Source organism: Condylura cristata, unplaced genomic scaffold (assembly GCF_000260355.1).
Source record: "Condylura cristata isolate star-nosed mole 26May11 unplaced genomic scaffold, ConCri1.0 scaffold00023, whole genome shotgun sequence".
In the NCBI taxonomy this organism is placed as follows: Eukaryota; Metazoa; Chordata; class Mammalia; order Eulipotyphla; family Talpidae; genus Condylura; species Condylura cristata.
This window is the reverse complement of record NW_004567124.1, coordinates 25,873,637-25,887,275: the sequence shown is the minus strand read 5'-3', so window position 1 is coordinate 25,887,275 and position 13,639 is coordinate 25,873,637. Positions and strand designations below refer to the sequence as shown.

General features: G+C 39.4%; 1 protein-coding gene across 1 annotated transcript in view; it reads right to left on the bottom strand.

The window, feature by feature from the left end:
- INO80 (INO80 complex subunit) overlaps nt 1–13,639 on the bottom strand; it is a 95,508-nt gene that overhangs the window by 18,088 nt on the left and 63,781 nt on the right. The window contains exons 27-28 of the mRNA XM_004687904.2: nt 6,756–6,850; nt 1,108–1,180 (exon numbers count right to left, since the gene is read on the bottom strand). Of these exons, the coding sequence (XP_004687961.1) occupies nt 1,108–1,180; nt 6,756–6,850 (168 nt within the window). The remainder of the gene's footprint in view (nt 1–1,107; nt 1,181–6,755; nt 6,851–13,639) is intronic.

Below are 13,639 nucleotides of genomic sequence, written 5' to 3'. Positions count from 1 at the left end.
TCCACTGACTGACTAGTGCATGCATTCTCCTCATATTTGTAGGAATTTTGATGCTTTGTTATTCATAGGAAGGGATCTCAAGTTATGCCTTCTACAAAGCAATTTTCCATTTACATTTATATCTCTCAAGGCTACTGAAGTTGATAGCTGGTATGAAAGGAGAGATGTGATGGAGTGTCTTTTATATCATTATTATTTTTTTAAAGATATATTTATTTTTGCATACAGAACTGGGGAACAGGCCAGAGACTCAGGGGCAGTGAGAGGCTTCACCAGAGACAGAGTGGGGATCAGAACAGGCAGATCGATGAAGTACACTGCTGAGGGGAGCAGCAGGTGGGTCAGGAGAGGTCTGCCACACCATGTGGTCACCTCCGGGGCAGGCGGGAATCGAACTCATGAGGAAGCGGCTTTAGCTTCTCAGTGCTGTGCTTTAACCCGCTGCGCCACCAGGGAGGGCCCTATATCATTATTTTTAATTACTAATTTTACTGTTTTCCAATCACCTTTTCAAGTCTGGATTACAAAACCAAGAGTTTTTTCCTGTAATGGAATAAATGCCCAAGATTAATAAAATCCTTTCAGATTTGTTCATATATAGCTCCTAACAAGTCTGGATGGGTAAAGCCTCCCTGGTGGCCTAGGGGTTAAGACTCAGTGCAACCACCGCCTGAGTCCAAGACCCTATTCTGGCTCTGATAAATCCTTTAAATGCCACCCACCTCCTGCCCACCCCAACTTGGCACCCCTGGCCTACACCCCTGTTCTTCTATACATGTATAAGTAATTCTTTAAAAAAATAAACAAATAAATCTGGATGGATTGGTGTTTTTTTCAGCCTGCATATTCATTGATAGAACTGTTTAGGAAAGTATCAGGCACATAATAGGCATTAAATATTTGTTAAATGAATGTTTAAGAAACTTATTCAGAGAGAATAGTGTAAAAGGAAAGGTAAAATGTTCCAGTTTCGATAAAGGGCAATTACTGCATTTTCTCATGGTAAAGAAATTAAATTTCTGACACAGGCAAAGATTAATACTAAACAAACAACATATTTACAGTAGAAAACTTATGTATGTTGTATGTGACAATTTTATTACTTACTGTATCTGCAGCAGTAAGATTGATACCCAGTCCTCCAGCTCGTGTGCTTAGCAGGAACACAAAGATATCATTTCTGCAGAAGAGGAAGAGATATGTTAAGAGAAAAAAAAAACCTAAAATTATAAAAGAAAAATAGCACATAGTAAAAGAGAGGAAAAAAAGAACAGTGTCTTAAGCCTGGACAGAGTTTTGGCCCTTACTCAGTCCTCATCCACATTTCTTTGACACCTCCCCTATTCCGGCCTATTCCCTAGTTATACTATACACAAAATAAATAAATAAAAATCAAATGATGCCAGTCACTTTCCAGTCTGTAGATATATTTTTGTTGCCCACTAATACTGACTGGTAGGTAATATATTTATAAATGTAGGGTAGGTACCACTCTTAATCACAACTTTCAGTAAGTTGGGAACTAATGATCATAATTCCAAAGCATTTATTGTTAAGATGAAGAAAATCAGTTCCAGAAAAATGACCCAATGTCAGGTATAAGACCCATGTCAAGACTTTTATGTACTAAGTTAAACTTAGGATCAATCTATAAAGATAGGCTGGAATGAAAGTACCTTTTGATAATGTCAGCATAGCCTGTATACAGAAACGATCAGAAAGTTTTGCACTTTCCCTTTCCAGCCTACATCCTTTAAAGAAGACCAGAACTACAAATAAGCCAGGAGCCACTGTTACTCATGCAGATATTTATTAAGTATCTTCTATATACAAGTTCCATGGCAGATCACAAGCATAGGCTTTGACTAGGAGACTTCTGTATATATACAAATATGTAGCTTGAAGACAGCTTTTATAGATAATACATATTTTAAGATTATCATGCATTTTTCTGTTCCTGCCACCTAAAATTACTTTTTAGAACATTCCCTAAGGAATGGGAGTGTGCATTTGACTTGCAAGCAAATTTTACAGTTCTCTGAATCAAGATGTTAATCTCTTTTCTTCATGACCCCAATGAAGAATACAACTAGAAATTAATTTAGATCAGTGTTTGCAAATTGCAGATCACACCTATCATTTGTCATGAAATCAGTTTGGTGGCTCTTGACCACATTAAGGAAATAAAAAAAGAATATACTAGAAAATACTACAACACATTATAGAACATAAAGATAAGTATTGTTCTGTGACATCTGAGATATGGCATATAGGTATTATTCCACTTTTAAAAAGAAGGAAACACTGTGACACCATCATCCCTTGATGCTGTTTTTCCTTGGTAGAGTCACTTAGCTGCTGAAGGTCTGTTTCCTGGACTATAAAATGAGGATGCTCTGAATATAACTGCAGTGACTAACCGATGACTTATCAACAGCAAATATGAGTATCAGTGAAGGAGCTATTTTTAAATATACATCCTGGTAAATCACTAAGGTGGGTAGGCCCCAGGAGAAATCTATCCATTATTTACATTCACTGAAACATAACTTTCTAGGAGGTGTGGAGAACAGAGCATATCTAGAGGCTTTTTGCAGGACACAATTCCAAAAACTATTCTCACAAAGTTCTACTAGTTTACTCTCAATTTTTAATGAAGTTTAACATTTCATAATTTTACTAACTTGTTATTTATAGGCAAATCAGAGTAAACCAAGAAGTTCAAAGGCACTGGTAAATTTACAAAATCAATAGATACGATGACATAAATAGAAACTTGATACCTTACAGTCCAAGGGATAGCTAATCATATCCTAACAGAAAGGCTTCAAATAAAAACTGAACTATTAAAGGTTATACTGATTGCTACTGAATAATCCTTTCCACTTGACCATAAGAAGACTGCACTTCCTTATACATTTCTCTCCTGCATTGGTAGGTACAGAGACTTCACTTTCATATCCATGTAAGAGCTGATGGTGTCACCCACTGTCTACAGTATTCCTGAGAAAGCTCAGAGTCTGAGCATGGGGTGCAGGGAAGACAGGGAAATGGGGAGGGGAAGAAGACAGAGGTAGCAGGCAGATAGGAAGTAAACTAGCAGGGATATTTTCATATGTCTGGACAGTCAATAAGTCCCCAATGTGGTAATCATTTTCAAATAGGAATATACATACAAAAAAACAAAACAAAACAAAACAAAACAAAACAAAACAAAAACAACAGTGAAAGGAATCTAGGTAAAAATAGTAGCAAAGGTTAGAAATACAGAGGTAAATGGTTAAGTAGCAAAGTTTGGCTGCACTCAATGTAATTTTATCACACTATAAAGAAATAAGGACTGCAATAATGTTGGATTACTAAAAATCAAAGAACCTAGTTTCTATTATGGATCTCACTGTTTGGATTATTTATAAACAAATTAATCAAAATGAAACTGCTGAGAAGGCCCTTCTACTTAATGCGGCTAGTGTTAATAATGTGATAACATTTGGGAGGCTATGACTAAATGGAAGAAATAAGTATCCTAGACAGCAACATGGTGGTTTGGTTTGGATGCCCTCTAGGGGGATAAACAGGAATCTCAGGGTCTCTGTTGGAAAGGATCTTTAGAGCCCAAGCTTCTGGGTGGTCTGTGAAGGAGCCCATAAAGTCATGCCTATCTCATGCTCATATTTTGTTAAAGATCCACTGAGACCAGTTTGCAGAGAAATATCCAAACAGTGCTAAGCACGTAGTCTACTGCAGTAAAGGCTTGGGAAATGCCTGAAGAGAAGCCAGAATAAAAAGAAAAATCCTTATGACGTTCACCTTTTTTCGTGTTTTCTAAAGGGTCACCCTTAGTGTTCAGATAACAGGGGAGATGCATTAGGTAAATGTCATGGGGAAGAAGGAAGGGAAGCAAAGGCCAAGGCACCCCAGAGCAAAGACCTTGTGAATGGCTTCAAGTATCACGCAGTGGTCACATGTTCTGAATGTTGCCCAGTCAGGACATCCTGGCCAAACAGTCTTTAGTCTCAGTCAGACTCTTTCCTGGAAGGATCCCTCATAAATAAATCTTGTATGAAGGGAATGTAAATGGCTTTTTATAGGAGTTCTTGTTTACTCTGGCTGACCTTTGAGCTACAGGGCTTTCCAGTTGAAACTACAATTTTTTCTTTTGATGTCTTTTCATTAATAATAATGAAAATATTTGGCAAGGCATGCCTTTTTGTTTTCAAAACACCTGTCTTTTTCTCTGCATTCAACCATTGCAGTCACTTACATTTATAAGCTGAGGACGTGCCCCACCTTTGGAGGTGTCTTCTGGCACCTTTCAGCAGGTTCTATACACAATCTCAATTCTAACTCTCTAGAGTTGAGCAAAGTATGAGAATTAAGTGGGTTTTTTTTCCTTTCATTTTTCCTTAGTATTACATACAATACATATCTGATCACTCAAATATTGAATCTAAACAAAACCCACTGCTCCCTAAGGACGCGTGTAAAAGATACTGGGGCCCTGGATGTCACAGTTCAGTTTTCTGAGAATTAGGTCAACTAGAACAGCTGTAGCTCTACAACTGAGAAGCTCCAATTATTGGACATCAACATGCTACAGCTCTGGTTGGAATCCAAATCAGTAGAACTTTTAACAAAGCAATCTGGTAATAGGCAGTTCTGAATGCTCATATCCTTTCACTAAGTAATTTCCTTTGCTTGAATCTATATTAAGAAAATAATCTGAAATGGTAAAAAACTTTGTAAATTATATACACCCAGCAATTTAACATAGAAAAGTACTACACACATCCCCAAGGTAACAGAAAATCGGTCATTAAATGTCTATTTAATATAGTATTAAATAGAAGCTATCAGGACACAGAATATCTACAATACGTTATCAATATGTAAATACAACGCACACATTAAAGGCTAGAGGGACATGCCAAGATACAAACAGTAATGAGATTGTAAGTGATTTTTATTTTCCTCGGTAAGTCCCAAATCTTCTTTAATAGGAATTTTCATTATAATATAAAACATATCCAATTGTTATTGGAAAAAATTTGTTTTGTTGAAAATGAGGTCCTCCCATCACTCTACAATATCAAACACATTAATGGAAAATGAACACAAGCAGTATCAATGAAATACCTATTACTTAATGGCTTTTCTACTAACACACAACTCATGCCACTTCATAAAAATGTGCCCACATCACAGGGGTGCTGGCATGCCTGGAGAAAAAGCAGACAGCTTGTAGATCTTACACATATTATCCTTGTCAGGTGGAGCAGGTAAGGACAATACATGACATTTGACTTCAGTATAAAGAAAAGATGAAGGGCCCTCCCTGGTGGTCCAAGGGGTTAAAGCGCAGCCTGTGAAGCTAGCTTCAGTGGCTCCAGCATGAGTTTTATCTCCAGCCTGGGAGCTGATCCACATGGCACAGCAGACCTGCCTAACCCACCTGCTGCTCCCCTCAGCACTGGACTTGGTCGCCTGTTCTACTCCCCACTCTGTCTCTGGTGAATCATGGTGGGACTAGGAGGCATTATTATGCTTATGTATGTCACAAGTAACTAAAGAACCTAAGAACCTACCAAGTATGTGCAAGGTGAGAAGCTAGGCAATTCCATACACATAACTGCTTCCAGGTATAAAGTGAAGTAGCTCAAAAGTAGATCTTTCACTGTTGGTGTAATTAGTCACTTGAATTCTGATGTATTGTTTCAACTTAGGAGTTACTGGACTAACTATAAATCAAAACATCAGGATAAATCTATTTATCTCAGCTCCATTGTGAGGGATTGAACAACAGCCAAAACTGTCTATCAGAAGGTATTCTATGATGAACTATGGATCTGTTTTATGCTAAATTATTTAACATCTAAAGTAAACCATACAGTCCAACTGAAATGAAAGAAATTAAAACTTTCAACCTAAACATAAATAACTATGTACTTAATTTTCTTCCTACCAATTTAAAAGGACCACCTAAAGCACAGTAACTCAAAATTGTTCTGATACACAGTACATTAAAATCTGTTCTATTTTTTAGTTCTCCAGCATGAAGGAAGAAAATTAAGGGTGGAGTTCAGCAGCTCAGTCTACTAGTGAGCCTGGCTTTCTCCTTGGAGAGACCAGTAACCAGACTCTACTTATTATAATGAGAAACTGCACTTAGGATAATTATGGCTCTGTAAGCCATCAGCATCCAAGCAGGCAGAATTTGAAATCTCACAGGCCCATTATCAGGTGGGAGAAGTGCTGTAATGGAGAGGTGCCAGCTGAGTAGACAGCAAGCTATTTGTCATGCCGTACTATGCTGCTATAGTGCTGGAAGAAAAGCAGGAAAAAGAAGTTTTTCTTTAAACTTATATAAAACGAAATAGGCAAACAGAAACAAATTAAAAATTACTTCCAAATCAACACCCAGAGACAGCCACTATTAACATTTAAGAATATCTACCCTTGTTAATTTTCTTCTTCATACATATTATCTAAAATAAGGATGGTTTTGGGTGACAATCAGAAATCCAGGCACCGACTTGGTAAAAGAGCATATTTCAAACACAAAATTACCAAGTATTCATTTTTTCTTTTTCATAGACAAACAGATCTGAATCACTATAAGCAGATTTAGTTAGCACTTAAAATGGCAGGAATTTAAGAATATTAAACTATTTAAGATGTGTTGGCATTTACTTTTCAACTCACCATCTTAAACATGAGAGGAAAATCAAGATGAGAATTTTGGAGATTCCTATTACCTGTTCTGGAAATCAGCCACCATGTCCCGCCTCTCTGAGATCTTCGATGAGCCATCAAGCCGCATGTAGGTATGCTTCCTGTAAACCATATATTCCTGCCAAACAGAGTAAAAACACACAAAAAGTCAAGACAAATTATTGTATTCTAATACCCACAAGCATTTACCCACCTTCTCCTTCAACCATTCTAGGGACAAGACAAATGAGAAAGCAACTTTAAGTACAGAAAATTTGTAAATGAATTCACTGCCAGTGTGTGAAAATCGAGGGTAACCAGAGGATTGCAATCACTTCAATTTCAACTTGGAAAGCAATTTTATTCCTGCAGATTTCTGCAGGTTTTTGTAGATAAACCACCAAAACTCACCCCAACAAATCTCCAAATCAAAGGGGACTTTTTTCAGTCACCAGTAATATGTCTCATCAGTTTGGAAATAGCGTTTTCTTTCAGTAAATAATCCTTGTCCTGACACTTCTCCAAAGAGGAAATGCAGATGGCCAACAGGCATATGAAAAAATGTTCAACATCACTTGTAATAAGGGAGATGCAAATTAAAACCACAATGAGTTACCACCTCATACCAGTGAAGATGGTACATCTTAAAACAACTAGCAACAACAAATGTTGGTGAGGATATGGGAAAAAAAAGGAACTCTCCTGCACTGCTGGTGGGAATGCAAACTAGTACAACCACTATGGAAAACTATTTGGAGGTTCCTCAAACTGCTAAAAATGGAGCTTCCATATGACCCAATCCCATTCTTAGGTATTTACAAAAAAGACACAAAAACACTGGTTTAAAAAGACACCTGAACTCCCATGTTTACTGCTGCTTTATTTATAATGGGAAAGACATGGAAATAACCCAAACGCCCAAAAATAGATGACTGGATTAAAAAGATGTGGTACCTACATACGATGGGAATATTACTTAGCAACCAACCGAACAAACAAAAAATGCCTTTTGCAGCAACATGGATGGACATGGATGTAGCTGCAGAAGATCATGCTTAGTGAAATAAGCCAGAAAGAAAAGGAAAAATATCGGATGGTTTTATTCATAGGAGGGGTATAAAGGACCAGGCCAGGCAAGAAAATAATAATAATGGACAACTATATACCAGAGACATTTTATGGGAGCGGGAGGGGGAATGGGATAAAAAACGGTGGGGGGAGGGAAAAGCACTGGACTGTGGTGATGGCACATGGTGATTTGGTGATGGCAAACCCACAGGGATTACAAATGAGATGGAAAAAGGCACAAAATGATGTAAAAACAAACTATTATTAAAAAAATTAAAAATAGGCCCTCCCTGGTGGCGCAGCGGGTTAAAGCACAGCACTGAGAATCTAAAGCTGCTTCCGCATGAGTTCGACTCCCGCCTGCCCCGGAGGTGACCACATGGCGTGGCAGACCTCTCCTGACCCACCCGCTGCTCCCCTCAGCAGTGTACTTCGTCAATCTGCCTGTTCTGCTCCCCACTCTGTCTCTGGTGAGGCCTCTCGCCGCCCCTGAGCCTCTGGCCTGTACCCCAGTTCTGTATGCACAAATAAATAAATCTTTAAAAAAAAAAATTGAAAATAATAATCCTTGCCCTGTGTTTCTCCCTCAGTAAATCCTTGCTGGTGTGAGTCCTTGAATTTATAGCTCATGCCTCCTTCTTGCATCAGAGTGCGTGTAACACTATAAGGGGAATCTAAGCATCAGAGTGAAAAAGACAACAAGCTAACTTTCCCTGGTATTGCCTGTTCTTGACATCTGTTAAGAGGAATTACAAGTTTTAAGAACAAAGAGACTCCAAAAGATGCAACAGAAATGATGTAGCTCTACGCTTAACAGTTGCAATTCCGTTTATAGATGATGTTCAATTCCAAATGAGCATGAATTCCTTTCTATATCCCTTAATAGATGGATTATACTTCAAAAAGCCTATCGCTCCAAGTGGCCTGACTTCCATCCCTAGCCTAACCCACATGGTGCAGCAGATCTCTTCGGTCTCACCCACTGCTCCCCTCAGCAGTGTACTTCTCAATCTGTCTGCTGTGCTACCCACTCTGTCTCTGGTGAATCATTTCACACCCCACACCTCTGGCCTGTATCCCAGTTCTTTTATACATAAATAAATATATTTAAACTTTTTTTTAAAAAAAAGATTTATTTATTCATACAGGCCAGAGATGCAGAGGGTGAGAGGATTCACCAGGGACTGAGTGGGGAGCAGAACAGGCAGATCCACGAAGTTCATTGCTGAGGGGAGCAGTGGGCGGGTCAGGAGAGGTCTGCCATGTGGTCACCTCCGGGCAGGCGGGGATCAAACTCATGCAGAAGTGGCTTAAGCTTCTTAGTGCAGTGCTTTAACCCGCTGCGCCACCAAGGAGGGCCCCTTTTTAAACTTTAAAAGATTCATTTATTTATGCATATAAGAACTGGGGTACAGGCCAGAGGTGTGGGGTGTGAAATGATTCATCAGAGACAGTATGAGCAGCAGACCAGGTAGATCACTGAAATACAATGCTAATGAGTGGTGCAGTGGGTGTATCAGGAGAGAGAGGTCTGACATGCCATGTGGGTCACCAGGGAGGCCCCGAAAATAAATCCTTTAAAAAAAAAATTGAAGCCCTCCCTAGTGGCACAATGGGTTAAAGTACAGTGCTATGAAGCTAGCTGCAGCTGCTTCAGCACGAGTTTGATCCCTGGCCAAGGAGGTGACCCACCTGCACAGCAGGACTCTCGTGTCTCACCCACTGTTCCCCTCAACAGTGTACTTCGTCAATCTGCTTGTTCTGTTCCCCACTCTGTCTCTGGTGAATCTGCCCCTGCACCCTAGTTCTGTATGCATAAAATCTTTTTTAAAAATAAAAAATAGATTGTTTCTACATTTGGGAAAGTTTGCATTAACTTAATTTTCTGTGGCCATATTGCAATGATGTCCTAAGTGCTCGCCTGGCTGGATATTCCAGTACACAAGTTGTTAGTATGGTAGGGGCTGGTGCAGTGCATGTGGCAACATATTCTTAGAGAAAGTGGTATCAAGGGCCTCCCTGGAGGTGCAGGGGTTAAAGTCTCAGTAATATTAAGCTATAGCCAGTCACTGCAGCATAAGCGGATGAGTTCAATCCTGTTCAGGGAACTAACCCACATGACGCAACAGATCTCTCCTGTTTTGTCTGCTGCTCCCCTCAGTAGTATATTTCAGCAGATCTGCTTGCTCTTCTCCCTACCCTGTCTCTGGTAAATCCTCTTGTCCACCCACTGCACCTCTGGCCTATACCCCAGTTCTTGCATGCACACATAAATCTTTATTAAAAAGTGCTAGAAATTGTGCTATGGTTTAGCATAGGTCTCTGGCTAGGTGGCCTGTGAGGTGAAGGTGATTGACAGACTAGACAGGCTGATCAAGGTATGTAACACTTTCTGTCCCAGGGAGGTTCTTTAATGTCAAAGAGGAACAGAAAATATTCAGTCTAAGACAGTATAAATTTATAGTTTCTGAGAATGTTGCTGTCAGAACAACAAAACAACTAGATGAAACAGAGACTTCAGGCTCTCCCTGGTGGCGCAAAGGGTTAAAGCGCCACACTATGAAGCTCTCCAAAGCCACTGAAGCACAAGTTTGATAACCCGGCCCTGGAGGTGACCCACAAGGCGCAGCAGACCTCTCCTGACCCACTCACTGCTTCCCTCAGCAGTGTATTTCAGTAGATCTGCCTGTTCTGTTCCCTACTCTGTCTCTGGTGAATCCTCTCACCCCCCACACCTCTGGCATGTACCACAGTTCTGTAAGCATAAATAAACAAATCTTAAAAAACAAACAAACAAAAAACCAGACTTTACAGATTTCAACTTTAATGAAAAGGTGGCTTTCTTGCATAGGCACTCTTTAGCTTTTTAAACCAGAACTTCTAACCTCAATGAAACTGATGAAAGAATCTCCTGGTAGATCTTCTTATTCATATGACATATATCATGGTCAGCACATCAGTTACTAATTTTGAATCATAATCAAACCAATCCCTGATTACAAAGAACCTGTTACTAAGGCAACAAAAGTGAGCCTTATGTTTCAGTGCTTTAGGTAAGAGGGATTACTGGACAGAAAACTACCTACTCCAGCCTTTTCATACATTACATACTCTGTCACCCAAGGCCATTTTTAGGAAAGACTCACAAAATGATACATCAATATGATTAAATTTTCTGGAGACCTATAAACCAAGAATTCCTTTTACCCTATTCAAAGCTGCAAGCAAAGAAGTAAAATAAAATGCAGAAGACACCTCAATTTAATATCCTTTTAAACAAATATGAAAAGTGCTCTCCAGTGAATTTTTGTGGGTCAGTAACTACTAACTATAGTAACCTCTAATTTTAACATTTAAGAAAGACTTGAGAGCTATACAACTCTATTAGGTACTATTTTAAAAACAATCACTGAAGAAAATCAAAGGTGTACAAAAGACGTACTGTTGGCACCTAAGTAGTGATTATCAACCAGAATTAAAAATACATGTCTGGGTCCTCCCTGGTGATACAAGGGGTTAAGTCTCAGCACTACGAAGCTATCAACAGCCACTGCAGCATGAGCTCAATCCCACCCAGGGATGTGACCCACATGGCACATGGCACCTCTCCTGTCTTGCCTGCTGCTCCCTCAGCAATGTTATTTCAGTACATCTGCTTGTTTTGCCCGCCACTTTGTCTTTGGTGAAACCTCTCACCCCCAACACCTCTGGTCTACACCCCAATTCTAGTGTGCATAAATAAATAAAATAAATCTTTATAAGAAAAACATGTGTCTGGTTTGATTTAGGGTTTGTTTACTTTGAAAAGGCTCAAAGGGGACTGCAATAGATACCTTATAGCTGCAGTTTCTAAAAATCTTGTTATTTCTGCATGACCTATAATAAACATCACTGATAAGAGATTGTTAAAAGTACAGACAGAAAGTGGGGCACACCCAAACCTATTGAATCAGAACTCACATTTTAAAATGTATCACTCAGAAGCACATTTAAGGTTGAGAAACTATTGTAGAACAAATCCTTATGCTATGCCTTTTAAAGCATTGGAACTTTTTTTTTAAAAAGCAAGATCTCATATGGAACCTCTTTAGTAAAAAATAGCTTTATAAAATTATTCTGGTGGGGGGCTCTTCCTGGTGGTGAAACAGGTTAAAGCTCAACACTATGAAGCTATCCACAGCCACTGCCACATGAGTTCAATCCCTGGCCAGGGAGCTGACCCACATGGGGCAGCAGACCTCTCTTGACCTGCCTATTACTCCCCTCAGCAGTGTATTTCAGTACACCTGCCTGTTCTGCTCCCCACTGTCTTTCGCAAATCCTCTCACCTCCTGAACCTCTGTCCTTTATGCATAAATTAATAAAAAAATCTTGAAAAAAATTCTTATACCCTTCTGAGAAGGGTCGGGAATTCAGGGCCTCACCTGCTTAATATCTAAGTTCCCTATGCTCTCTCTCAGCCCACCAGTTTGAAAACCACTGTCTTAGAGTTGAGAAGAAAACTCAGTTTTTGGTTCACACCCAGAAATCCTACATTTTAAGCAAAGACATGCAAACAAATAATGTAAGGGGATTTCAGCAAGTACCTCTTACTCCTTTAAAATATACTAAAACTAGATGACTGGATCAAGATGTGGCATATATACACAATAGAATACTACTCAGCAATCAAAAAAACTTCATGCCATTCGCAGCAACATGGATGGAGCTAGAAGGGATCATGCTCAGTGAAATAAGCAAGAAGAAAAAAGAAAAACACCGAATAGTTTCACTTGTAGGAGGAATATAAGAAACCAAATGACAAAAGGGGCAAAAAAGTATATTGTTATTACAATACAAAACACAACACAACACAACAAAACAAAACAAAACATAAACAGACAATTATAAACCAGAGAAATCCTATAGGTGAGGGGGATAAAGAAGGAGGGAAAGAGGAATGTAGGGGACTATGGTGATGATGGGTGGGCAAAGTGGGGGAGAGGGAAAGTAAACATTCTTTTAAAATGAACAATAATGTAAATCTACATTTATATATTAACAAAAAATAAGAAAAATGTTTATTAAATAAATGCAAACATTCACAGACCCAATGTGTAACAAAAGGGGCCAAGTTCACCGTAAGCTGATAGTGATAATAGCTAGCATTTACTCTGAGGCAAACTTGTCTCTGTCCTTTAGCGGATACTGTTTATCTAATCCTTACTGCAACTATACAGTCCTTCAGGTGGGTTATGTCATCGACATTCTCACTGTATAGACATTAAAAGTCTCTAAGGTGGCAGAAGCAGTGGGTAATTAGTTAGGGTTGAACTCAAGGAGATTTGGATCTAGAGCACTTGTCTTCACCCCTCTACTGCTTCCCAGACAGAAAAAGGTTCACCATTAGAATAAAAAGTATGTAAGGGGAGAGAGAGGTCTCATTAATCTTGAGGCTTTTTATTTTTAAAGATTTATTTATTTATGCATACAAAATTGGGGTATAGGCCAGAGGTGCGGGAGTAGTGAGTGGATTCACCAGGGACATAGTAGGAAGCAGAACAGGCCGACTGAGGCAGTACACTGTTAAGTGGGTAGGCCAGGAGAGGTCTGCCGCACCATGTGGATCACCTCCGGGTTGGGGATCCAACTCATGCTGAAGTGGCTTTAGCTTTTTAGTGCTGTGCTTTAAATTGCTACATCACCAGGGAGGGCCCAATCTTGAATTTTTTTTTTTAAGATTTATTTATGCATACAGAACTGGGGTACAGGCCAGAGGCTTGGGGATGGTGAGAGGCTTCACCAGAGACAGAGTGGGGGGCAGAACAGGCAGATTGACAAAGTACACTGCTGAGGGGAGCAGTGGGCGGGTCAGGAGAGG